Source organism: Melitaea cinxia, chromosome 7 (genome assembly GCF_905220565.1).
Source record: "Melitaea cinxia chromosome 7, ilMelCinx1.1, whole genome shotgun sequence".
Taxonomy (NCBI): domain Eukaryota; kingdom Metazoa; phylum Arthropoda; class Insecta; order Lepidoptera; family Nymphalidae; genus Melitaea; species Melitaea cinxia.
This window is the reverse complement of record NC_059400.1, coordinates 15,206,194-15,232,311: the sequence shown is the minus strand read 5'-3', so window position 1 is coordinate 15,232,311 and position 26,118 is coordinate 15,206,194. Positions and strand designations below refer to the sequence as shown.

The following is a 26,118-nucleotide window of genomic DNA, read 5'->3' as shown; positions in this document are numbered from 1 at the left end:
TTTTACATTACAGTCAGACATTGTAAAAAACCACACCATTCCTCAATAAATCTATTTTAATTGAATATGTTTCTTATTTCAAAACACTAATATGTATATTTAAATATTAAAAGGTACAATACTGTGCGTACTTCTTTGCAGGCGAAGTACTCACTAGACCATATGTTATCTTTTTGTTTGTGACAGAATTAACAGAGGTAAAAAGGTAATTATTCAACGTTTTTGTCTTCCGTCTTATATTTTTTTTAAGTTTACAAAATTTTGTACATATCATAAGCAAAACGAAACGGTTTTATAACTGACCTCTTTGCCGATACGTCATTTTAGATGTTTCGGCACGGATTACAAGTATATTAGCAGTAAGTATTAGTGGAAGCCATAAAATCATAACATAATCGATTTTTAATCGGCATACTCATTAGTTCCTAAGGATTAGTCTGACGCAAGGGAGAGGAACTAATCACGAAATAACCACAACCGATACTTCAAAGCCGGAGTGCAATTGACCAATCATTGTACGACAATATGATTACATCGCCCTTGTGCCTCACTTCTACCCCCGGAGACCCAAAATTCAGTTCTGCACAGGTTGAAAATCAGCGCTCAATACCCTTGTCAATAATTATAGCTTATTAAGAAAATTAAACTTTAAATTTATCATTACGTATCGGAGCTAACTTTACTAAGAAATTTCTCTGACGATATTTGCTATTACAAATACCAAGAAAACATTTTAATCACATCTTAGGCTATATTATAAATATTAATTGTAATATACAACCTTTAATTACATTCTTAATTTTACAAACCTTGCCAAAATATGCAAAATAATAAAAAAATTTTGCAACGCAAGTATCAAACTACTTTATTCCAATAACGTTTATACGTCAAAGTCAAGCAGTAAAAAAAACCTTATAATTTTAACGATAATAAATAACTGCATATGAACACGATAGATATATTATTATTCATTTTAAAATGTCAAAAAGTCAATTCACTTTCAAAACACTCTGCGCCTAAGAATTGTTAAGGCACCGAAACAGCGCTTTCAGCGCTTTAGCCCGACGCTAGGAGCAACCGTGCTTCTGTATCCAGGTGGTGTAACGCGCTACATCCGCTTGCGTGACAGTGCGGCGTGTTTTCTCTATGGCGACATTCAAATCCTCCTTGGAAACGGGAGCGTCTAATTCTGAACGCTTTAAGCGACGGATTTGGTCGGGACTTTTTCCGGCTATTTTGCGACGCATTGTCATCATCGCTGCGTCTCTATTAAAAACAATGCAAAGAAAAACATTAAATGCAATACGTACCAATTGTTTATTATAAATAATAAGCTTGTACGTGATTTTGTAAAAGCTGTACAAATATAGGACGTCTATTTTATAACAAATTTTCTATAACCTTGATAGTTTTTGGTATTTGAATACTAAACTTTACTTACTAATTTTCTTACAAGTTAGAATTATATATCTTCTATTAAATCATTTATTGTACTTGTACTTAGCCACATTTGTAATCGCGTCCGGGAAAACGACTAACATTAATAATGAAATTTGCAATACAAGGATTTACTGGTACAAAAAACGAACCAGCTAGGCTTTATTTTGGAAGCTTTTGACCAGGAGAGACATATGCATACTGAATATCAACGGTTGAAATTTATGAAAAATCTCGCTTTCCCTTATTTCGCCGTAGAATAAAAAACATTATGTGTTTCTACGCCATTCGTAATAAAAATAGCCTAAGCTGAGTAAGTTAATCGTATATTACCTGCACATGTTATTAATATCGGAGCCGCTGTACCCTTCTAGCTTAGCCGCTAATTCTGTGAAGTCAACATCGTCAGCAAGTACCACCTCTCGAAGACAAAGTCTTAATAACTTCACTCTTGTTGGCTCTGTAAACGAAAAAAAAATTAAGTATATTTTTCATTATAGTACAAAAAATAACTGGTAACATTCCGATGCTGGACATAGGCCTCTTTCCCCATGTAGGAAAAGGGTCGGACCTTAATCCACAACGCTGCTCTACTGCGGGTTGGCAGATATATTTTCGCATCTATGAGTAACGATCGGTCAGGTCTATATGATAACAACCGGGACCGACAGCTTAACGTGCTCTCCGAGGCACAGTCACGAGACCCACAAGGACAGGTATCCAAAACGAAAACAAATATTAGTACGAATGCAAATATCCATTACGAGCGGAAATCGAACCCGCGACCGCCGGTGTATTGGCGCATACATGGCACATGAATAACTACACCAGGGCAGTAAAATACTAATATGCACTTATTATTTTAGCGATATCATGAATTAAATAAACTTCTTTCCGAATAAAAAAATAGTAATCATTCTAAGGGTTTGAACTTTGTTACAAAAGTTGGTTACTGCAGTCAACAGTGTTTTTTTTATATATAAACAAAACATTTTAAAAAATTAATTAAAAAATAATCGCACACATGAACCGTGTTTTTTAGAGTTGTATTATAGGAAATCATTGCTTATTTTAGTATTTAACATTATTTTTCTCTAAAGCTTTGTTAATTATGTATAAGTTATTGTTTACTTCAATAATATATTACCGTCAGGTAGTCCAACGTAAATTCGTTTCTCGAAACGTCTTCTAAACGCCTCGTCGATATCCCACGGGTGGTTCGTTGCGGCCAGTACCATAATTACCTTATCTTGATTACTAGAAATAATACGATATTCTATATTCGAAAATTTATTACAATTAGACTATAATATAAGAAGAAATGATCATTTAAATCATAATATCATTCAAATTCAAATGTTTACTTCGTATTCAAAATCACAAATTTTGAACTCACATAAAGCAGTATCAATTTAATTGTTCAATTTCAATTTCCTTAGCATTTAAAACCCCTTTCATTGAAGAATAGGTACTTATATATATGGCTTGATATGGGTTTGAAATTAGTGGAGATATAACTCGGTGGCGTAGCGTGGATTTTTGCCGCCCGAGGTTCATCGAAAATTTGCTGCCCTACCAGTTCAATTAATTTTTTTACTAAATGAATTTAACGCACTCATGGCAAGCACAATTTTCATTGTATTGATTAACCGAGTCTAAAAAGGAGGGGATTCACAATTCTACTGTATTTTTAGGTGTCACATTGCAGGCGCGATTTGATTTTGTCAATAGAAAAAATTATAGGGATTTTCCCGCCCCTGACCCGTCACTGATCAAGTACAAACACGTACGAAAGACAAGTCAGGAGTTAAATTCTGATGTCGACAAATACGTCATTTATGTAATAAATAATAAAATAATATCTATAGCTTACACACACGGTCATCAGTTCCTAAAGTAAGCAACTTAATGTTTTTGTTATAGGTAACAGCCTACATAATATTTTTTTTCTTTCGATAATCACATACTTTTGTTATAGGTAACAGCCTACATAATATTTTTTTTCTTTCGATAATCACATACATATAACACCCAGAATCGGGGTGGGAATCGATCTCACAAACCCCGGAACAGAATACAGGCTAACTACAACCAGGGCTGGGCAAAATACATGCTTTGCTTTAATTGAAATACAAATTAAAAAATAGTGTATCGCAAGTAATTAAAATACGAAATACAAAATACTTTTAAGAAAGGTATTTAAAATATAAAATACAAAATACAGTATTTTAGCCATTTTTAATTGAAATACAAATTACAAAATAAGTAATCTAGACCAGCACGGGCTGAAAAGTAGTGGAAAACAAGATTAATTTATCAGTAAAACCAGAATTTCCTTTAACCCATTCGCTGCGGCGGACGCCTATCGGCGTTTTTTGATTTAACATTGAGGTTCGAAGGACGCCCATCGGCGTTTTTTTTCAATTCCTTTTATCTTGGCGAAAACAAGTCACAAAAAATTATAGTTGCAATATAGGCACATTTTTTTAAAAATACAACAAGGTACTGCTCGCCGTTTCCGAATATTTGTTTGAAAAATAACTTTTGAAAAAATGCGTATTCCATCCTAGGTGCGAAAGACGCCTAACGGCGTCTTCCAGGAGTTAACAACCTTTGATTCTAAATAAATACCTATTATGTTTTTTTTGCAATATTTCCTAAATGTATTTAGTTAATATTATTTTTTCTATAATAGAGGTAGTTATTAGTACTGCTTCTCCTCCGCCGCTTACGCGCCCAAACGCGTACGGTTATTCATATTGTGACATTCTTTAACGAAATGAAAAGAGACCTGGCAAAAGAAGTAATAATGATAAAAATGATTTTAGACTCAGTTCGAAACTTCGAACGTTCGTGAAGACCGTGAGTCTTACTTTATTCGCAATTTTACTATAAGCCAAAATCTTTGGACGTTTTATTTATTAACTTAACTAATTATGAACTTAACTTACACACTTAAACTACTTACTTAATTTAATTTACACATATTTAGATAAGTTAAAGCTTATTCTACAATATAAAGGATAAATTAGATCAAATAAAGAATCATTCCTGTTTTAATGAGAATAAATTACTCAGTCTATTGTATCAATCACTTAATTAGTTATCCTTTGACAACACTGGTCAACAAAATTTAACGTGTTTGGAAACAAATAAACATGTATGAATTCATCTACTCACTTTATATAAATTATTAGATAAATATTTACGAAGTTAAAATTTTAACGAATTGAAACTTGTCCGTTCTATATAATGTCGACGAATTGGATCAATTATTTCAACAAAAGTTCATTTTGATACTAATTTTCATGTTAACGAAGGTCTCTATAAAAAAAGGTCTGTAAATAAATAATAATAAAATTATAAAAGTAATCAAAAGGTTTGCAACCTCTGATATTAATTTATAATGATAATTTAGCCGTTGTTATCAGTTGACACTAAAATATATGAGACTGTAGTTTAAAAGTGAAGTATAATTATATAATTAAAATAATTTAATTACTATTTATCGCAAACAAAAACTTCACAAAAAAATCCTAATTAATGTTAATTTAATTTTTACACCAAACACGATCATGAACGTACCACACGTTTGGCGTATTTGTAGTTTTTTCTAAGATTTTAGCGCTAAAATGATCATTTTTATTGCACAATGCTGAAAACGCCGATCGGAGTCCCATATTATCCTAATGAGGTGCGGAGGACGCCCATCGGCGTTCGCGACGAAAACCTTCCCGCACCTGGCTAATAAGCGTAATTTTTATCGCCGCAAGGAATGGGTTAATGAACACTAGATTTTTAAATGTACTGTCAGACAAACAGCCTCTTGTTGGAGAGTGAATAAAACCTGCAAAAGAAAACAATTTTTCTACAGGTCCCGATGAGCACAAACTTGTGTTAAATTGTATGAACACATTTTTTATATTTGGATAGCGCTCAAGAATTGAAAGCTCTTTGCTTCTATCATTTAGGAAACTGAACAACTCTAACTCCATTTTTGATGTCTGTGGTTGATCACTGTCTTTGTTCTCGAAAATAATAAAATCATCATCTACTTTACTAGTGCTGCTACTCCTGCTGCTTCCAGGCATTATTTCATGTTTTTTGTAACTTGTCTCTAAGGCATGAATGGAAGATTTTGAATTCTTTGCCTCTCTTCTGTTGTGATGCTTTCTGGCAACCAACGCATTTTATAACTAGTTTATAACTAGGGTAGTAGCATCACGCTAATATGGCTCCATTTACTTCAAGTGACAGTTTAAAAAAATTTTCAAATCTTTTTTCTAAACTCTTTTTAGTTGTGGTACAATGAAAGTAAAATGCCTCAAGTTGCTATCTTGCAGTCGATCTAATCTGGTTCTTACAGAATGTAATCTAGAGCTGTAGCAATTGGTTTCTACACTTCAATGAATTCCTCCAAGTATAGTTCGATGGCAGAGAAAGAGTTACTCTTATCCAACTTATCAAATAGGTAATTTAATTTTGATTTGCTTCTCATAAGCTGCACTACAGAATCATAAAGAGAGTTCCATCTTGTGGGACAGAGAGACTATACTAGCTTCTTTACCATCAATATCCTCTGAATGAAGGTTAAATGTATTTTGTTAAAATGTATTTTGAAGTCTCAAGTATTTGAAATACTAATTACAAAATACCTCGGCGTCAGGTATTTGAAATACGAATTACAAATTACATTTTAAGAAAGTAATTGAAATACAAATACCAAATACGTATTTGTATTTCAATTACGTATTTTAATTACAAGTAATTCAAATACTGCCCAACCCTGACTACAACTATGCCGGAGGGAAATGAAATGAAATTGACTAGCCCTTGGCGCAGTTTGTAGTGACCCTGCTTTCTTCTCCGAGGGTTGTGGGTTCGATTTCCACCCCGAATGTGGGTGTAATATAAATATTTGTATTTCCTTTATTCCTTTATGTATAAAGGAATATATTCTTTTGAGTTTGTATATTTGTTTAGTACCTTTTTTTATAGCAATAGTCATATGTATTGTTTTATAAAGAGATTTTTGACACTCCATAATAGTCACATATAAAAGAAATATTTAATTTTAATTTTATGTATAGGAATTGGTAAATAACTTTAAATGTCGTTTCATTGTTTTTTCAGGTAGGTTAAGGGTTCTTATAATTTATTTTTGTACCATAATGTATAAAGAAAAATTGTATAATAAAATCTTTGTTTTTTCAGAGCAACACATTGTATAATTTTCCGATTCCAATTTTAAGTAGTCAACTAATGTCTTATAATATGTATTATTTATAAGTAAGGTACTACGGGCAATTAACGCCCACTTAACTTTAAACTATTTTTTTTTCTATAAATATAAATTCAATTAAAAAAATAATGCGATAAACAAATAAATCATACTTTTCTGAACCCAAAAATATTGATTAAAAATATAATTCGTTGAAATTTTGATACTTATGGCATATTTTTAAAAACTTTGTCTTTGGGCGTTATTAAAAATACCACGTTCATTAACGCCCGTTTACTTAAATGTAATTCTAGACGCAGAAAACATGTTCCTGGAGGATAAATATATAATAAAACACATCAGTCACATATAAATTTCTTTATTAAAAAGTTAAAAATATATAAGAAATCAAAATTTAACACAAAAAATAACAAACTTCCTAAAGTAGTAAAAGTACTCTGAAACTTCTCTGTATAATCATTTGAACAAAACTTTTTTGGTCATATATCAACATTTACATCAAATAACAATTAAAAAGTTTTTCTGTCTAAAAATAATAACATAAATATTATCCTATATTGGGCGTTATTAAACAGAAAAGGGCAATAACGCCCTGAGGTACTAGGTTAATAACGCCCGTTCATGGCAACAACAACGAAAGGTACATAAGTAAGTCTTTTAAAGTACTTAACATATATGAGATCTAAGACACAGAATTTTTAAACTATAAACATTAAATTATAACGATAAGATAATAATCAGTCTTGCCCCATCTAGCTACTGTATATTACTTAAACCATAATTTCTATCACTCTTTGATTCTTTGGCACTTAAGAATTAATTTTTAATCAACAAGATGAGCAAATAAATTCGGAATCATCTTTAGTAAGACCTACACAGTCCTCATGGTACCACTTCTTACAATCGTTACATTGTCGCATATCCAACTTTTGATTTTCATGGCATGCGTGGCAGTACCAATCTTCTGTTTCATCATTCTCTTTGTTGTTCATCTTTTTTATTTGTTTTCTTTCTGGTTCCTTTGTGTTCTTTTTCTTCGTATATTTTAGAGCTTTTTTATCTCTTACGAGTACATCTTTTTCTCGTGCTTTATTCGATTTGATCATAAGCGGTTTTTTCATTTTCTTTTGACTATTATTTTTATTATCAGTAAATAAATCTTTGGTAATTCTTTGTCCTTTATAGTTGATCGCTTTTTTACGTAGTCGTTTATTTTTAACTACGCCATAGTCCGGTGTAGGCAGAAATTCATGAAAAGGTGTTTTATTGGATTTTGTTTTAAATGTACTTAGTGGAACGTTGTCTTCACTATCATCCGAACGAGAAGAGCTATTAGACTTTTTTGAATTTATTTTGCGTTGTTTAATTGGCGTACTATATCCCTTATAAATGTAATCCAGATTATCATTCTCGTCATCAGAAGATGAATAACCATATATTTCTGCAACTGTAAACTTGGTCTTATTTTGGCAATAGAGACTTGATACAGCAAGTGCACTATTTGATTTTTGTAATCCCGAAGAACTTGGTCCTAAAATAGATGGTAATAAATCACATTCTTCGGTATCTCCTTCCTCTCTTTCTTCTTCTGAACATTCAGTAGATGAACTGTACTCAACAAGACGAGATTTTACTCTTATATTGTCTTCCAAAGTTTCATCTTCCACCTGTTTAGAAGTTCGAAGGCGTTGAATGGGCGTACTAAATATGTTTTCTATTGTTCCCAAATTCTGGTTGAGTGGTTCATGAGATGACGGATATGAATTTTCAGATGAAAGCGACAGGTTATCAATTTCTGACACTGATTCATGTATGGGCTGCGCACTAGTTGAAGACCGTGGAATATATGATGGGTTTGATAGTATATCAGCGCTTCTATCAAATTCTGACTGTTGAATTGACTGTTCACGTGTTGGAACGCAAGGAATCTCTGATAAAACCGATGGGGCATATGCTTCTTCTGGAATCGCCTCAGGATTAAAAGGAAAGAGACCTGTTGCTTTAAAACCATTAACGATATTACTGTATGTCATACACTTGGGCCAGACTTTACTAAATATTTGATTAAATGTGGGTTTTGACAATTTTTTATCAGGATTGGCGTACAGGAAGCTCATAACAGCCTCATCCCAGTGGTGTTCGTAAGACTTGTTTACAGATTTGTCTAACGGTTGAAGCTCATGTGTTGTATTTGAAGGAAGGCAATATAAAGTTATATCATTTTTATCGGCTTCATCAAGTGCCTCAATTGAAAGGTGACATTTTGCACCATCGAAAATCAATAAACATTTTCCAGCCACTTTGAATTTCCCTAGGTGTTGAATGAATTCTACAAATAGGTCACTATTCATGCTACCCTTCGGTGCCATTCTTACCAACGTTCCTGCTGGTAAGTTTTCTTCTAAATCTGGTCTTTGTCTCTGTCCTTTAAATAAAATCATTGGTGGGATTGCTGTACCGATTGCGTTGACACACATTGCTATTGTGACGTTTTCAGCGTGTTCAGGGGCAATTAGATGGACTCTTTTGGCTCCCTTTTCTGCCAACACTGTTTGCTGTTTATGCAGCGTTATACGACACCCTTTCTCGTCCATATTATATAATCGTGCAGGATATCGTATGATGTCTAGCTCATCATATAAATCTTTCACAGCCTGAAAATGTTGTTTAACTATCGGTTTATTTAACTTCTGTGCTCTTGCTGGGTTCATTATTTGTGGTTTCCTTTTGCAGATCGAGGGATTACGTTTCAAAAAGCTTCTTAACCAATCTGAACCAGCTAACCTGTTAGTTTCATTAAAGTTGTTTTTTATATCATATCTCTCACAAAAAAGATAAGCCTGTTTTCTAATAAATTTTGGTGTGAGAGGTACTCCGATGTTTGCAAATCGTTTTATTCTTGCAGCCAAATCAGATTCTTGTGTATCTGTGAAAACAGGTTTTCGTCCCAAACGTTTTTCAACACTCCCTATTTTTAAGTGATCCCTCAAAGTACGTCGGGGTATATTATATCTTATACTTGCAGCTCTTTGAGTGAGTCGGCCACTTTGGACAGCTTTCATTGCAGCTCTGAGTCCATCTTCTGTCCAAGATTCCCCTCTTTTTCTTTTACTCACAGAAGTCAGCGGCGACATTACAAATCCTAAACAAAAGAACAAAATTTACATATTTATTATATAATAAATTAAATACTTATACTAGGTGTAAGGGACAGTTCAACGAAACCCGAAACTATAGCTTTAGAACATTACCTTAAACTGAAAAATAGTGCAAATGCTCCTAAGGAATTTCAAAAAAAAAATTTGGTCTCTTAGAATGTTACGTGAAAGTATCGATACCCCACGAATAAAGTAAACATATTTTTTCGTTTTCTTGGTTACAATGCAATTTGGTTTAAACTCAGAATAAGAGTCTATAGCCCATAGTATAGCCCATAGGCTTCGTTAAAGCGTCCCTTACACCACCGGGTACATATCGATGTAGAAAATAAATTTAATAATATTTAGTTTCTAATTACAAAAGAAAGAATAAGTTAGTATTTTGTTGAGTTAAGTAAGTATGCTTATGTCCACATAATATAGTACTTATAAAATCGCTTACATATAATTGGTTCAATAACGCCCAAGAAGCGTAATATCGCCCAACGGTCATTTGAACAGGCGTTATTAGCCGAGCGGGCGTTATTGTCTTTTTCGCGTTTGTTTACGAAATTATTTATGTTATCTAATGAATATTAGTGGAACATTAAGAATAGTCACTTACAACACTACGCACAAAGTAAATTTAATAGAAGAAATATAAGGGAATAATTAAAAACTTACAATTTCGTTGGAGCAGTTTTTATAACAGCAACGTCCGTGAGCGATAACCTTGAAGCGCGGCACTATACTGGTAAGATGGCGGCTCCAGAAACTTTATTTTACGCTAGACGCGTTCCTATTGGTGTTAACTATGAATGCGTACGCTGTGACGCTGCTCATTTGAATTAAAGTGCGTTTTCTCAGTTTTGGGCGTTATTTGACAGAGGGCGTTAAATGCCATACCTACCTTATGTTTATCGAAAAAAAATGTAGCTATACCAGTCGCCCAAATATAACCCAAGTATTAATTTGCTTACTTTAGGAAAAGACGAGACCGTATGTGTATTGTGTAGATATTTATTTATAAAAAAAAGAAATTATTTATTTCACCATAAGGTATATACACACACGTAACGAGTGTCACAAAATTATTAACATTCAAAAAGAAACTAACAAAATAAATTAAAAAGTCAAGGTCAGGTAATAATTTCATTAAAAGTTAACTCAATTGAACGAAATCCACATCATTCAAAACTATTAACATAATTGACATATCTTTAAATTAAAGTACATAAAAGCTTACAATGCTGCAGCCAGACCATCCATCTGAATGAGCAATTCCGCTTTAAAGCGCCTTGACGCTTCATGTTCAGAGTCAGCGCCTCGGACCGCGCACAGTGAGTCGACCTCGTCGAGGAATATTGTGCTCGGTGCGTGGAAGGCCGCCTGGACAAATGTGACACGAGGTCAAACACACACTAGGACAAGTAGATCTATTAATTATTATACATTACATACGTACGTATTTACCTGAATTAAACGGACATATGTGTGAATAATTTGCATCTGTGTTGCAAATTTTTGTACGCGTGAATATAATTAAAATATCAATCAGTAACTCAATTAAAAAAGAGAAATACTGAATTTGTTTACAAGCTGGTGTTCTACTTTTTACTATTTTACTTTCTTTATGATCTATTTTAAAAGTCAACATACTCGATTCCATAACTCTCATTTAATTTAAAACAAAAATCTGACTGTCCCAAAAAAAAAAAAAAAAACTAACTAAACTTTTTATTCTTATAATTTACTGTAGTAAAAGTTTCTAAAAAACTAAAATATTCTTATATTTTATTCTAATGAACTACTAAAACACTTTTAAATCGTCACTTTCCACATCTATCATGTCAGTTTTACGTGAAACTACCAAGTAACTTTACGCTTTCGGAATATAAATTAAAGAAAATATCGAATAAAAGCCTTAATATATATATATATATTCCTTTTATCCTTTGCGATCGTTTATACTTATATAGTTCGTAATCGTAATTCACCACGTACCATATCAAATAGAAGTCTGACGAGCTTCTCCGAGTCTCCACGGTATTTAGATGTTAGAGTCGCCGATGAAACGTTAAAAAATGTGGTGCGACATTCGGTCGCTACCGCCCTGGCGAGCAACGTTTTCCCCGTACCCGGAGGACCGGTTAATAACACCCCCTTCCATGGACGACGAATGCCCTGAAAAACAGTGTAGAACGTAGATACAGCACTATTAAAATATATGTGATGATGATTAAGTTGCTGTGGTACACGCTTATTACTTTTTTTACTATTTCGTGAACTATTGAAGATTTTGGGACATGTCTCAAATTTATCTTTGGAGATTTTACTTCGTCAAAAATCAATTAAAATCTGAGTAACCCACGAAAAAATATTAATAGCATTTCGTCTACTTCCCGTCTTTGACGCTTGCCTTGTACAAATTATTAAGCGTGCAGCGTGAATACTTGGGTGTACGTAATCGCTCACGCGAATCGCCGCTTTAAACTAGGCTAGTCCAACGAATTTGGTGTGTTGATTGTTCTTTTCACTTTTTTATTACGTACACAGCTTAGCCATAAAACGATTTCTAAGATGACATGTGAGTTCCTTCTTTCCATAAGTAACAATATTTAATTATAAACATTAAAATAAAAATATAAATAAACTCATTATTAAGTACCGTAGTGGCACCAATGACCGACAAGACCCAATAACCGACAGTTTATATTTTGATTCAATAAAATAAGAGTAGGAAAACGATTTCTTAATATAGCAAAACTGTACCATAGATAGCACACTTTTGATTGGCTCCCAGTGACTTTTGAGCGATATCCGTCTTTTTTTTTGAAAATGACGGTGTGACAACTGATTGCGCCTGGAGTACCGGTGAAAATTACAATATTTCTTAGTGAAATCCTTAAGGAAGTGAGTACATTTTTTTTATTAATTATACTAATGTAGTCTAACATATTTGGATTTTATGTTTTTCACGGGTTTATTATAAGAACTATACGATCGATTTTTGTTCTAACGAAAGTTTAAGGTTATTTTGATATTAGTATAATGTTGGTGTCGATCACTGGTTTTCATAAACTGACTTTTACCAATAATCGACACGGGTCGATAATAATTTTTTGAAAACATTTTTCATTTGACAAGCGAATATAGTTCTTCTTACTTTGCGTATTTGGTAGATATTTGAAGTAAACTAAACAAAGTCGAGAGACCAGTAATCGACAAGTGTCGATTATTGGGAAATAATGTGTCGATGATTGGTTCTTACAGATGGTTCCGAGAAAAAATTATACTCCCAACCAGTTAGAAAAAACCTTAGAAGCTGTAAAAAAAATGACGAAAAGATTGCAGTCGCATACCATTTTTGGCGCGAACTTGTGGAGGCATATGCCCAGCAGTAGACTGCAATAGGCTGAAATGATGATGATAAAACTTTTTGATAATTGTTTGTTAATTATATTGATCCTTTTTATTATAATTTACATAAGTCTGTAAGTGTGTAATCTCTGTATTTTTATGATTAATACACTTCAGAAAGAATAATTGTGTTTGCAGGCAAACGAAGAAAAGCCGACTTCAATTATATCGACAAGTAATACAACGTAGGTAGACGAAAAATTAGTCAAGTAAATACGCATTATCAAAGATTACTCAAAAAGTTGTAATCAGATCTCGATGAAATTTAAATGTGACCACATGATAAACATCGGCTTTCGATTAAATTAAAAATCATTAAAATCGGTACACCCAGTAAAAATTATGCGGATTTTCGAGAGTTTCCCTCGATTTTTCTGGGATCCCATCATCAGATCCTGCTTTCCTTATCATGGCACCAAACTAGGGATATCTCCTTTCCAACAAAAAAAAAAAAAGAATTATCAAAATCGGTTCATAAACGACGGAGTTATGCCCGAACATACATAAAAAATAAATAAATATACGGTCGAATTGAGTAACCTCCTCCTTTTTTTGAAGTCGGTTAAAAATATGGACATTATACTATGGACAATAAATGAATACTTATTAAACTGTTAATTTTATTTTAACGGCCCACTAAGGAGGCCGCGATTTGGCAGATACACATTATAGGTAATAATCGATAACTGGGAGTCGGTAATTGGTAACTGTCGATTACTGGGGTGTCGATTACTGGAGATTCGGTGTCGATGATTGGAGATTTATACACTTTTTCCATTTTTAGGATTTTTTTCTAATCCGGATATAGTTCATAAAAATATTACACCCTATTCTTATATCAAGAATATATCTTACCATACTCAATCGTTACTTTTGGTTTAAAGATGACTAAATGACCTTTAATTTTATAAAGAAGTCCACTATCTCCTTAAAGTGTCGACGATTGGTGCCACTACGTTATATTAATACAATAAGTACGTTTACCTTGAAATAATCAGGCATTACGAGCGGCAGTACCATGGCTTCTTGCAACACAGACTTCGCATCGTCCAATCCAATCACATCCCTCCAGCGAACATCTGGATTTTTCTGCAATATATCCCTCTCCAAAGTTTCCACTAAGTGTATTTCATAGCCAGAAGTGTTAAATATCTTTTCGTCTTTTTCTAGCATGGTCACATCGCCTTCTGTTGGTATGTCACTTTTTCGCACTATTGGCTTTATTGGAACCAGCTGACGTCGTGTTCTAGGAATTCGATCTACAGAACGTGTCTTTCTTCCACTGCTCACTGAAGAATTTGTGGCAGAAACCTTTCGAGATACAATAGATGGTAGCGTTGGTTGGATATCAGGGTCTCGTTTCCTCAGAGTGCCTGCCCATTTCTCAGTAGTCGGATCTGTCTGCTTATTTTGATCAGTTGATTGTTCTTGAAATGAATTTACTGGCGTGGGTTTAACAACTAGAATAATTAATAATATATCATTACTTTTAAGATTTTTTTTTCAAACTACGTAATGAACTTTACATTTTAATTTAAAAATGTAGAAAATATGCTTTCGTATTTGTGTCGTATATATGGTAACATAATATAAACTAGGTATGTAAATAGTATATAAATTACGTAACTGTATCAGCTACATATACGAATCTACCTTGTGTAGGAGGATGTCTAGTGCCGTTGCCAGCGTGTGTGTTAGAGTTTTTGTTTCTCTCTCTCTTATTGTCGCTCTTTTCGGTTCTGAGACCATCCCTCGGACCTTCATCTTTCTTGTCTCCACCACGTCGTGTTGTCATCCTCGCAAATCCAAACGGCTGCAGACTCTCAGACATCATGCGATCCATCATTCTGGCCATTTGATGGAAGCCAGAAGATGGACTGGTGAAGATAAAATCTTGTTAATATACGTTTGTTACACGCATAATATACAGCATACAATCAAATTAACTACAATGATTATGATAATGAATATAGTGGCACTATATACATAACCAGCTTCTGCCCGCGACTCGTCCGCGTGGAACATTTTCTTTGGGCTAACTGTGGAAGCTCTCAAAAAGAAAAGAAAAACCGATTTTAAAACATTCTTCATTAATTCTCCGCTCCTATTGATCTTGGAGTGATAATATTTAGCCTATAGGCTTCCTCGATAAATGAGCTAACACTGAAAGAATTTTTCAAATCGGAGCAGTAGTTTCTGTGAGATTAGCGCGGTCAAACAAACAAACAAACTCTTCGGCTTTATAATCTATAATATAAAAATGAGTCGCTGAATGTGTTGCTAAGCGCAAAACTCGAGAACGGTTGGACCGATTTCGCTAATTCTTTTTTTAAAATATTCCTTGAAGTACGAGGATGGTTCTTGCGGAGAGAAAAATTCTAAAAACAAAAAAATTTAAATTTCCTGAAAAAGTCTAAAAACAACACTTTTCTATACTCCCATACAAAAGATTTGTGGTAATACTTAAAAGTCAATTTGAACTTTAATACCATACGATAAAGTTTGTGTTAGGCGATACAAAGTTCGCCGGGTCAGCTAGTATTAGTATAGATATGATATATAATATTATGTAGTACTATATTACATTTAATATATATTGTCTTAATCAACTTACGAGTAGGTACAACATTAATTATATACTTAATGCATGCAGTGTCGTAAACGTAAGGAATGTGTAAAAAAATTGATGAAAAATTCTAATGATACTTGTAGTGTAATATGCTAATTCAAATTTGAACATATTGCAAGGAGTTAATTAATTTTCTTTAGGCCTTAATTTTATGTTTAAAGTAACAATAAATGTTATCCCACCTTTTGTTTTCTACTTATACTTTCTACAAATTTTCTGATGTTGACAACATTGGATGTGGATGTATATTTTTATATTTAACAGATGTTTTCTTTACGTAATTAATGTATATAAAATTACGATCGAGTTTGAATGAACAAAATAACGATATTTCGAAAAACTAAAACCAACTAATCTTACATTGAAAAAAGATTAACACGAATCAATCGAAACTGCATCCATTGTGCTTAAACCGCGCGTCTTATAACTGAAAATTCCAATTTTTCTTCTCTAGGGCGTAAAGTCATAATAAGGACACATAAAACTAATAATAGTCATGCAATAAAACATAACCAGCATTAACTTGCATCTTCAAGGAGCACTTCATTTTGGAATCTTGGAATGTAGGTCTATGATGGGGATACTACAATTCTAATTGGTTGAATATTAAGGTCATAATTTTTAATAATTGGATTTCCCAAGGTAAACAAGTGAATTTTAAAGAGAAAACTTTCCCAAAAAAAGACTGTTCCTGATTAATCAATTGCACTTACTTGCCAAGTAAGAGGTCATTCAACTTTGCAAATGCTAGTCAATTTTTGCAATAGGATTTTATACAGTAAACTACGGAACCGGAATCATAGATATGTCCCTAATGATAAAAACTAAAATTGTGCAATTATTGTATTGGTTTTGAACTTTGTGTACCTTACCTATGCTTATAATATATTAAAGTATATCCCAAATCAGCACCTAAAATGATTTTTGAAAAACTATGAGGTATATGTTTTCAGCTTCAGCTTTCAACTTTTTCCTTTCATAAGAAATCTTGGCATACAAAAAACAATATTTCATATATATAACGGAAGGTTCTAGTAAATCTAACTTCGCGAAGTTTTTTTCGCAAATACGTACCTAAAAAATGGATCATGCTCAAAAAACTGCCGCAGACCGCCAACATTGGGAAACAGTGACTCGCCAAAACCAAAATTCATGGTGCGTTTGATAAATCTCAACGCGTAAAAGTACATAAGTATATTATATAGTAGTAGTAAGTATATTATATAGATTATATAAAATGTCACGAAAACATAATTTGTCCGTAATTATGTCATTTATCGGTCAGCCGAATTGTAAAAATCTTTTGGCAAGTCTGTTTTGTATCCGTTACCATGGTGACTGACCGGAAACTCCCGACGCTATACCGTGCGTGTAATGAGGTTTCTCTCTTCTAGTAAAAATAAAGGAAAAACGTCTTTATGACAATAGCCTAAACACTATTAATATTGTGAACTATTAACATATATATATTCGCTCAAAAGGTCATTTATTACGAAAAGATTTTTATCGTTATTCGTTATACTTACTGACCCAGTTTAACGGAATATCAAGACTTCTAGAGGCACTAGACGTCTCAACCTTTATATTGCCGGGAACACATTTTAATAACTACTAAAAACTTTTTAAAAAATTACTAAATTAAAAATCTTAAATATACATTTTAATTTAATCCTAGGCGATAAATAATTCATATATTGAACGAATACACCAAAATTCTGCAAAAATTAAATGAAAAGATAAAAAACAAGAAAGTATGAACACCGGCAGGAACAAAATTCAATGAAAAATCTAAAACATAACATAGTTATCTAGAGGTTATTCAACTTTGTTTGTCCATTGACGGAAGTGGGGTAAACTTACAAGCAACGAGGATGTGTGTCAAAGGCCATCGACTACGAGGTGATTGAACTGAAGGACCGATGGTATTGAAACTTTAATGCACGTATCTATTTTAAATAATTACATATAACGTCGCCCTTAAACAAGGTTATGAGGATATTAGGGTCTAATCCAAGGGTCGTTAGCATAGGTGTTCTAGTTCCTTCGAACATAATGAGTGTCACATATAAATATTAAAATAACTTAAACTTGTAGTAATGTATGATATACAATGAAGTAAGGAAAAAACTTTTTTAATACCTATTTTACTAGCTTTACGTTTGGCACTTCGCCGTCGTATTACACCGGTAAAATATCGCTTATGTCACTCAGTGACAACATAGCATTCTCCTGGAGATTTTCTTTAAATGGGTCCCGTAATTTTTGAGTTTATTAAAAATTTCAGTTTCTTTTTCGTTGACTAAACTAGCTTCAGGGTGTCGGTTTTTTTGTGATGGTGTGCGCGCGTATCGTCAAAATTTATTCTCATAATTTTCCTTAACGTGCCAAAAGAAGGATAACTTCAAAAAATATCAAAGCCTTCCTCTTTATAATATTAGTATAGATTGTGTTTGACTATGATATACAGTAAGTGACAACAAGGTTTTATAGGCAAAAATATGGTGTAATTTCACTCTCCACAATTATAGTTCCAAAAAGCATAAACTGTGATTTTTTCACCGTCTAAGTGTTTCGCTGTTGCACAAAGACTTTTGCTGTGAATGAAAAGCATACGGAACTTAATTCGTCATGCTGCGTTTAGCCCGGCATAGCTGTAAATGCACGTACGAAGTGTGTTTGCCCTGTAGATTTAGATTTTTAGTCTTAAGGTCCTTTCTTTTGTGTTCTCAAATATATTAAATTGATATATTTAATGAAACGTAATTGAATTTTTAAAAAAAGGAGGAGGTTCTCAATTCGACTGTATTTTTTTTTATGTATGTTACATCAGAACTTTTGACTGGGTGGAGCGATTTCGACAAATTTTCTTTTAATCGAAAGGTGGTGTGTGTCAATTGGTCCCATTTAAATTTATTTGAGATCTAACAACTACTTTTCGAGCTATATCTAATAATGCGTTTTTACGTGACGCTTTTTTCGTCGACCTACGTTGTATTATACCGCATAAATTTCTACTGGATGTACCGATTTTGATAATTCCTTTTTGTTGGAAAGAAGACATCCCTAGTTTAGTATCATGATAAGGAAACCAGGATCTGATAATGGGATCCCAGAGAAATCGAGGGAACTTCTTGAAAATCCGCAATAACTTTTACTGGGTGTACCGATTTTAATAATTTTTAATTTAATCGAAAGCTGATGTTTGTCATGTGGTCACATATAAATTTCATTGAGATCTGATAATTACTTTTTGAGTAATCTTTGATAACGCGCAGTTACTTGAGTATTTTTTCGTCGATCTACGTTGTATTACTCGTCGATGTAATTGAAGTCGGTTTTTTTTTCGTTTGCAAGCAAACACAATTATTATTCAATTATTACATCTGTTATGCCATTTTAAGCAGTTTGAAGTTTTGCTCATACAATTTTTTTATACCGTATCACTTCTTCTAAGTGTATCTATCTGTGTGGCTACGGCATTAAAGAATATAGCCACTCCCTCCTTCTCGTGGGTGTCGTAAGAGGCAACTAAGGGATAACACAGTTCCACTACCACCTTGGAACTTATAAAGCCGACCGCCTAGCTGGGATAACCATCCAACTGCTGGCTTTGAAATACACAGGCCATAATGTCTGGCGCGAACTTGTGGAGGCCTATGTCCAGCAGTGGACTGCAATAAAATAATGATGATGATGAATGACTTCCTCAATTGAATCTAAGTCATCTTACTTTTAACAATATGAATTTTAAACAATGCAATAATAATAAAAATGAAAGTTAGTAAGAAAGAAAAGCCAATGCGGATAATATTTATCATTAAAGTAATATTCCAATCAACCATATTGACGGACATAATCACATTCAATCAAAAAGCTGTCGAGATTTATTTCACAAGTACTAGAAAACCCACGCAATAATTATCATTGAGACAATAACATCACTGGAATATATCCTTGCGAGTTGTTCAACGTATCCTAAGGTCGTTGTTAATTTATTTTATTGTCCGTTCTCTCAATCATCGTTTTAGAGGCTCTTATAAATTATAACGTTGCGAATTGCTTGATACGGTTAAATTTGAAATGATTGCAGACTCAATTTGAACGATAAAAAAAAGGAACGTTACTGCGTAGATTCTAGAGGATAAAGTCAGGATAAAGTTCATAGAATAATTTTATGTGTAATTTAATCTAAATTTAAAAATATAAAGATACTACGAGTGTTTAATAGGAGAGCCTTATTTTAGAATATGACACACCTGCTGCAAAAGGTTATGAAATATTTTATAATAAAAAAAGACTAAACAATTTTTTCTTGTAAATGACGAATTGATATTCGAATAATGATCAAAATGGTTTTGTATTTTGAACTGAGAAGTAAAATGGTAAAGCCGAAACAGGTGTTACAAGACACGGAAACATCGAAGATTGAAAATCTATTGAGTCAAATTTAAAAAGAAACTATGCACACTTACAATTAAGTCTAACACCTCCAAACCAACCAAATTTCCAACTGCTAAATTAGCTTTTTAAAAATCACCTGGTGTTCGGTGCATTTTGCGAAAAAAAAAATTCGAGTACAATATCTATATTTGTACATATATTCGCTTAGTCTCTTTCATGTAAAAATAAGGAATCTTTAGACTATTTAATTGCTGTTACAGTGCAGTAGGATTCAAACAATGATTGAAAGCACATTATATATATATTTTACTTTATTGCACATTATATATATTTTTAAATTGATTTATAGTAACCACCGGTTTGTATAATTGATTTTTTTATTCAATATTTTTTTTAATAAAATAAATTAGTGTTGCCCAAATTCAGTCTTGGTCTTGCAGTCTTGGTCTTGTTCTTGCGTTTTTGCAAGACCAAGACCAAGAACAAGACCGCGTATTTTTAGCAAGACCAAGACCAAGACTGACCGTGCAAGACTTGAGCAAGAACAAGACATAGCCTGCAAGACTCTTGCGTCTTGCAGCTAGGACTTAGCGCTATTTCACTGAGTAGTTAGGTGTAACAGTTCGGTGTATAGGTAGGTACGCTTAGGAATTCTATGAGACGCAAAAAACTGTATCAAAGAATATGAAAAACTGGACCTATGCGCATTACGACTAATACCATAAACATAGCGAATAAAAAAATATCTATTAAAATCAAACTGAGTGCACTTTGATAATGCGGCATCAAAGGTTTTGTACTTACTTCTCAAAGAAATTTGCCGCTTTTCGGAAGTACATGGTTATGATACACGCGCCGGCGGCTTCTTTTGAAATCTAAAACAATCGTTGCCGCCACGCCGAAATCATAACATTTGACACTATTTGATTGCCGCCATAGGGCGTAGGTATACTCATGCAAAATAATTTCGAATTTTAAGAGTACCTACAGGTGTTCCAAAGAATAAATAAGTTTCAGAGTGCTTAGAATGAAAATGAATACATTATACTGATCACGCAAGTAGTATTATGATTAGGATAAAATGGTAAGGATAGGTAGTAGATGTCATATTAATTCATTCTAGTAAGTATATATTATAATATTGGTTACTTATATGGTTTTAAACTAATTACTTAGGTACTATTATTGTACATTTAGTCATTATATTTCTTAAGTTTTTACAAGAAAAAATAGCAAAAAGTGTTCAAATATCACCCGTTTAATAAATATTGGAGCCACTTTTAAATATACTTGAAACGTGTAAAAAAATTCTACAAAACTAATAAAATAATATAAAAAGCGTAGGTACTTACCTACTAATAAAATAAAAAGACTGCGATAAGAGTTTTGTATTACTTACCAGCCCGAATATCTCTGAGAGAGATGATGAGAGTAAGTATTTACTAGCTGTGCCCGCGACTTCGTCCACGAGGAATAGTAACTTTGGAGGTATAGTGACGTACAGGACTTATTTATTTATTTTAAAACTTCTGTCATCAAACATACAAACGAACTCTTCAGCTTTATAATATTAGTATAGATGTACGCCAAAACATTCACTTATATGTAAAGAATAGTGATTGGCACTAATTCTTTACATATATTTTATTCACGCGTCGCGTCTGTACAAGTAGGTAATATTTAGTGTGTGTTTGTACGCCGCACGCGGCATTGTTTGATTTGCGGCGGCATCCTTTTCATAGAGCCGGCACGTGGCGAGGCGGCGCGGTAGAAAGCAAGGAAACGTACTATAAATAAAGGAATTATTTTAATTCCAGTCATTTCCAATTGAGCTGTGCTTCGAGCACTTGTACTTCTTTAATTTTAGACCCAAGGCATAAGGCTCAGACTTTTGACCTGACAATGTGGGGGAAGCAACTTAAAACAGAAAGTCTGCGCAAGTTCAATGAACTTTATGAAGAATATAAAAGTCTACACTCACTGAACAAATCTCTGGAATTACCAGAAAAAGAAGATAAAGTATGTGATGAAGATGAAGACGTAATAGACTTTGATAAACTCTATGAATGTCCCTCGACGTCATCTGGATCTTGTCTTCAAGGCTTAGTGATAGACGAGTTGGAGGAGTACCTGAGAAAACCAAGAACTGCCAGCTCGGAAGACATTTTAGATTGGTGGAGGACGCATGAGACAGAGTATCCGATTTTATCGAAAATGGCCCGTGATTTTCTCTCAATACCTGCAACTTCAGTACCTGCTGAGAGGTTATTTTCTAAAGCATCATTAGTAATTAGAAAACATAGAAATAGGTTAAGTGATGAGTCAGCCAGATGGTTACTTTGTATTAATTCTTGGTCAAAAAAATTGATATAAAGTATCATAACCTAATGATAAAGCTGTTGATTTGTGTTGTATTTTATTTTTTATTCAAATAAATGATAAATCGTAAAACTCTTTTATTAAATTTCTTATAAGTTGAGGGTTCAATCTCTTTCTAGACAGATAAGTATTGTTCTTTAAAATACAGTCAAGTTATTGTAATTAATTTGTTTTTTTACATGTTTTAGCAAATGTAAGCTTATAAATCATAAATGTTTATTAAGAAACAGTTACTTCCATGGAAAACGACATATAGGTCAGTTGATTTTTCGAATTTCTTATCAAATCTTCAGTTATTTATTAATCTGCTTGATCTTTACTATGGCTATGTTAATTCAAGCTCACAATGTTCCAATTCTAATACGTTTTTCTAAGATTTAAAGTAAACTTTAATAAATAGTAATAGACTAATAGGTAATTGCAAGACTTGCAAGACTCTTGCTGCAAGACCAAGACCAAGACCAAGACTGGGAGCGCAAGACCAAGACCAAGACCAAGACCAGGTGTATTGGCGCAAGACCAAGACCAAGACTGGCTAAGTCTCGTCTTGTTCTTGCATTTGGGCAACACTAAAATAAATATCTATATAAATAAAAATGAATGTTGCTAAACGCATAACTCTAGAATGGCTTGACTAAATCGGATAATTTTTTTGTGTTTTCTTAAGGCCCACGGAAGGTTTGAATACGATAAAAAAAAATAATCTGTATAAGTAAAAATCTACTAACTTTTCGACAAAACAAAGTCTGCCCGGGCAGCTAGTTTATAATAAAATTTATACCCATAGTAGACGAGATAGACATAACAATTATACAAATATAGAAACCACTTGTAAAACAGAAAGATAGTTTTTCAGATCGCAATGAATATTAAAAAGCTTCATTGACAAATGACAGTCAATTGCTCGGTCAGTTTTAATCGATACTTTATCACGCTAGCAGTAATTACTCGCTGTCAAGTCCGATGCGCGTCTAGACTGTTTTTATTTATTGGTGTATTAAATAAATGTGACGAGTCAAATTAATTCCAGTGAATTTTGTTAATTGTCTGGGGAAATGAAATCACTCTTTATATTATTATGTAAAAATTAAGTCCTTTTATGTTCAAAGTAATTTGTTCTTTTTCTTTACATTATATGATTTACTACATTATAGTAAATCGGTTTATTTCTATTAAGCTAACTTTTAAATAATACCAATATATATTTAAGAATACTTATTTGCCGACCTGAAGATACGCAGCATAAATTAGGTTCCAACCTTCTAACCCACCACCTACATAGGACAAAATCTAGAATTTAAATTAAAGCTAGCACAAAGTAAATAAATAAAAGTAATAAAATAATGTTGTTTGGTTTCAAAACCCGTTTCCTCAGTAAAACATTTCCACAAAAGTAGAATAATAATAAGATTTAACAATAATAATACGTGTATTTATTTAAAAAATGCATGTCAATAAAATCTTCTATCGAAATAGGTTGTTTTTAATTCAATTTTGTATTTAAGTAATTATGAACTCTTTAGTCTTCACCTACATAAATCTCGACAAGTCTATAATTAGTGGTCATATTTGAAAATATCGCGTGAGGAAACGAAAACGGGTCACACAAAAGGTTTTGAGCAATAGCAATTGTACACAGTACAGTACAGTAATTGTACAGTGTTGTAGCAGTTCTTTTTTTATCTTTACGTCCTCTCAATAATTGTTTTAAGTGTTTCTTGCGAAATAAAATAGGTACTTTGAATTTACTTTAAAAAAAAAAAAACAGTTTTCGTTTAGGAGCTACGATGATGATGATCATACCCTTATTTTGGCATCAAGGGCTACAATCGTAAATAAATGTCAACTCTCAAGAGTCCGTTATAAGTAAAGTATGACAGAGAATTTCAAAATATATACCACTAACTGAAATAAACTTAGCATTATTAACCGACCTTATTAACCGACATTAAAAAAAGAGGAGGTTACTCAATTCGACCGTTATTTATTTGTTATTTATGTTCGGGGATAATTTCGTCATTTATGGACCGATTTTGATAATTCTGTTTTTATTAGAAAGAATATATCCCAAGGGGTATGGTACCATGATGAGGAAACCAGGATCTAATGATAGAATCCCAGAGAAATCGAAGGGAATCCTCGAAAATCGTAGTGACGACTAGTGCGTTTGTTAATTTTTTCGTCTACTTACGTTGTATTACTTGTCGATGTAATTGAAGTCGGTTTTTTTTTGTTTGCTAGCAAACACAACTATCTTTCATACAAACCTTATCCTGACAATAGCAAGCTCTAAAAAAATATCCAATTTGTTGCAGTCTCAGACTGTAGACTCTTTTATTTCAAAACAACTATAAGTAACTGTTATGAATCATGAAATCAAGCTCATGATTAGTGACTGAGTATAAAAACTCGACCCGATTCATAATAATCTGTAACTATAAAACTATAAAATCTAGATTAGTTTTAAAGTTAACCAGTTAGCAGTTAATAAATATTGAATATGAGGACTGCCATAGCGATTATATAACATTGTATTTATTTGTCGAAAATCGCTCGTAACATATTGAAGTTTTTAGAAAAATAAACATTGCAAAATCTTGACCGCACAATTGTAAAGTTTTATAGCTGAAAATGTGACTTTGTGACAAGTTGAAGACTGTACAATTAATAAGTAAGGCTATAAATATCATCCTTAAGCTTTGTTAAATACGAGACAATAATATAGTTATGATATTTATTACTGATTTTACTTATTAACTAGCTATGCCCACGACTTCGTCCGCGTGGAATTAAAAAAAAAATATGTTGTTCAGTTCGCAGCGTACAAAATAAATAAATTTCTAAATTAAAAGTAGTACTCCTTATTACATCAGCTATCTGCCAGTGAAAGTCACGTCAAAATCGGTCCAGCTGTTTCAGAGATTAGCCGGAACAAGCAGACAGACAGACAGACAAAACAGTCTTCGGTATCTATCTAAGTATAATGCGGTAGGATAGGAAGTACGCATGGGTTAGTGCTGCTGTGATGGTTTAAAGAATATACTATCTTTAAATAACGTAGGCTACCTTTGTGCTTAGCTTCTGTTGTGTTTACTTACCAACCGATATCCCAAGCGGAATGGAACACAGGGTGAGCGGACATCGCTCCCAGTGGTACTCCAAAGCCAAACTCGATCTTCACATCGTTATCTCGCCTGCACCAGCGAGAACCGTTCAGATCCATCGACGCCGACTTCATATCGTTCGACATTTTATCTTTTCACACATTTACGTACATGTGACTGATATTATAAGGTCTTATATTTCATATATATTAATTATGTTAATGATCCCTTATTACTTTTTTTATAACGTATATATTTAATTAAATGGCAATTATAAAATTCGAAATGCAAAGTATTTCTAACAAACAAACAGATTAATATAGAATTGACTTTTTTTCTCAATTTATTAGCAAATTGCGATATGAAAAT

The 26,118-nt window shown here is 32.9% G+C and overlaps 1 protein-coding gene across 1 annotated transcript; it reads right to left on the bottom strand.

Moving 5' to 3' along the window:
- Nucleotides 1-839: 839 nt before the first annotated feature.
- LOC123655419 (katanin p60 ATPase-containing subunit A1-like) lies at nucleotides 840-25,895 on the bottom strand. Its single transcript, XM_045591234.1, has 8 exons — nucleotides 25,744-25,895; nucleotides 14,890-15,113; nucleotides 14,221-14,696; nucleotides 11,821-12,000; nucleotides 11,063-11,205; nucleotides 2,585-2,694; nucleotides 1,771-1,897; nucleotides 840-1,266 (listed from the first exon to the last, which is right to left on the bottom strand). Exons 1-8 carry the CDS (start codon nucleotides 25,893-25,895, stop codon nucleotides 1,068-1,070), a joined length of 1,611 nt encoding a protein of 536 aa, XP_045447190.1. The 3' UTR covers nucleotides 840-1,067.
- Between the last annotated feature and the right edge of the window lie 223 nt (nucleotides 25,896-26,118).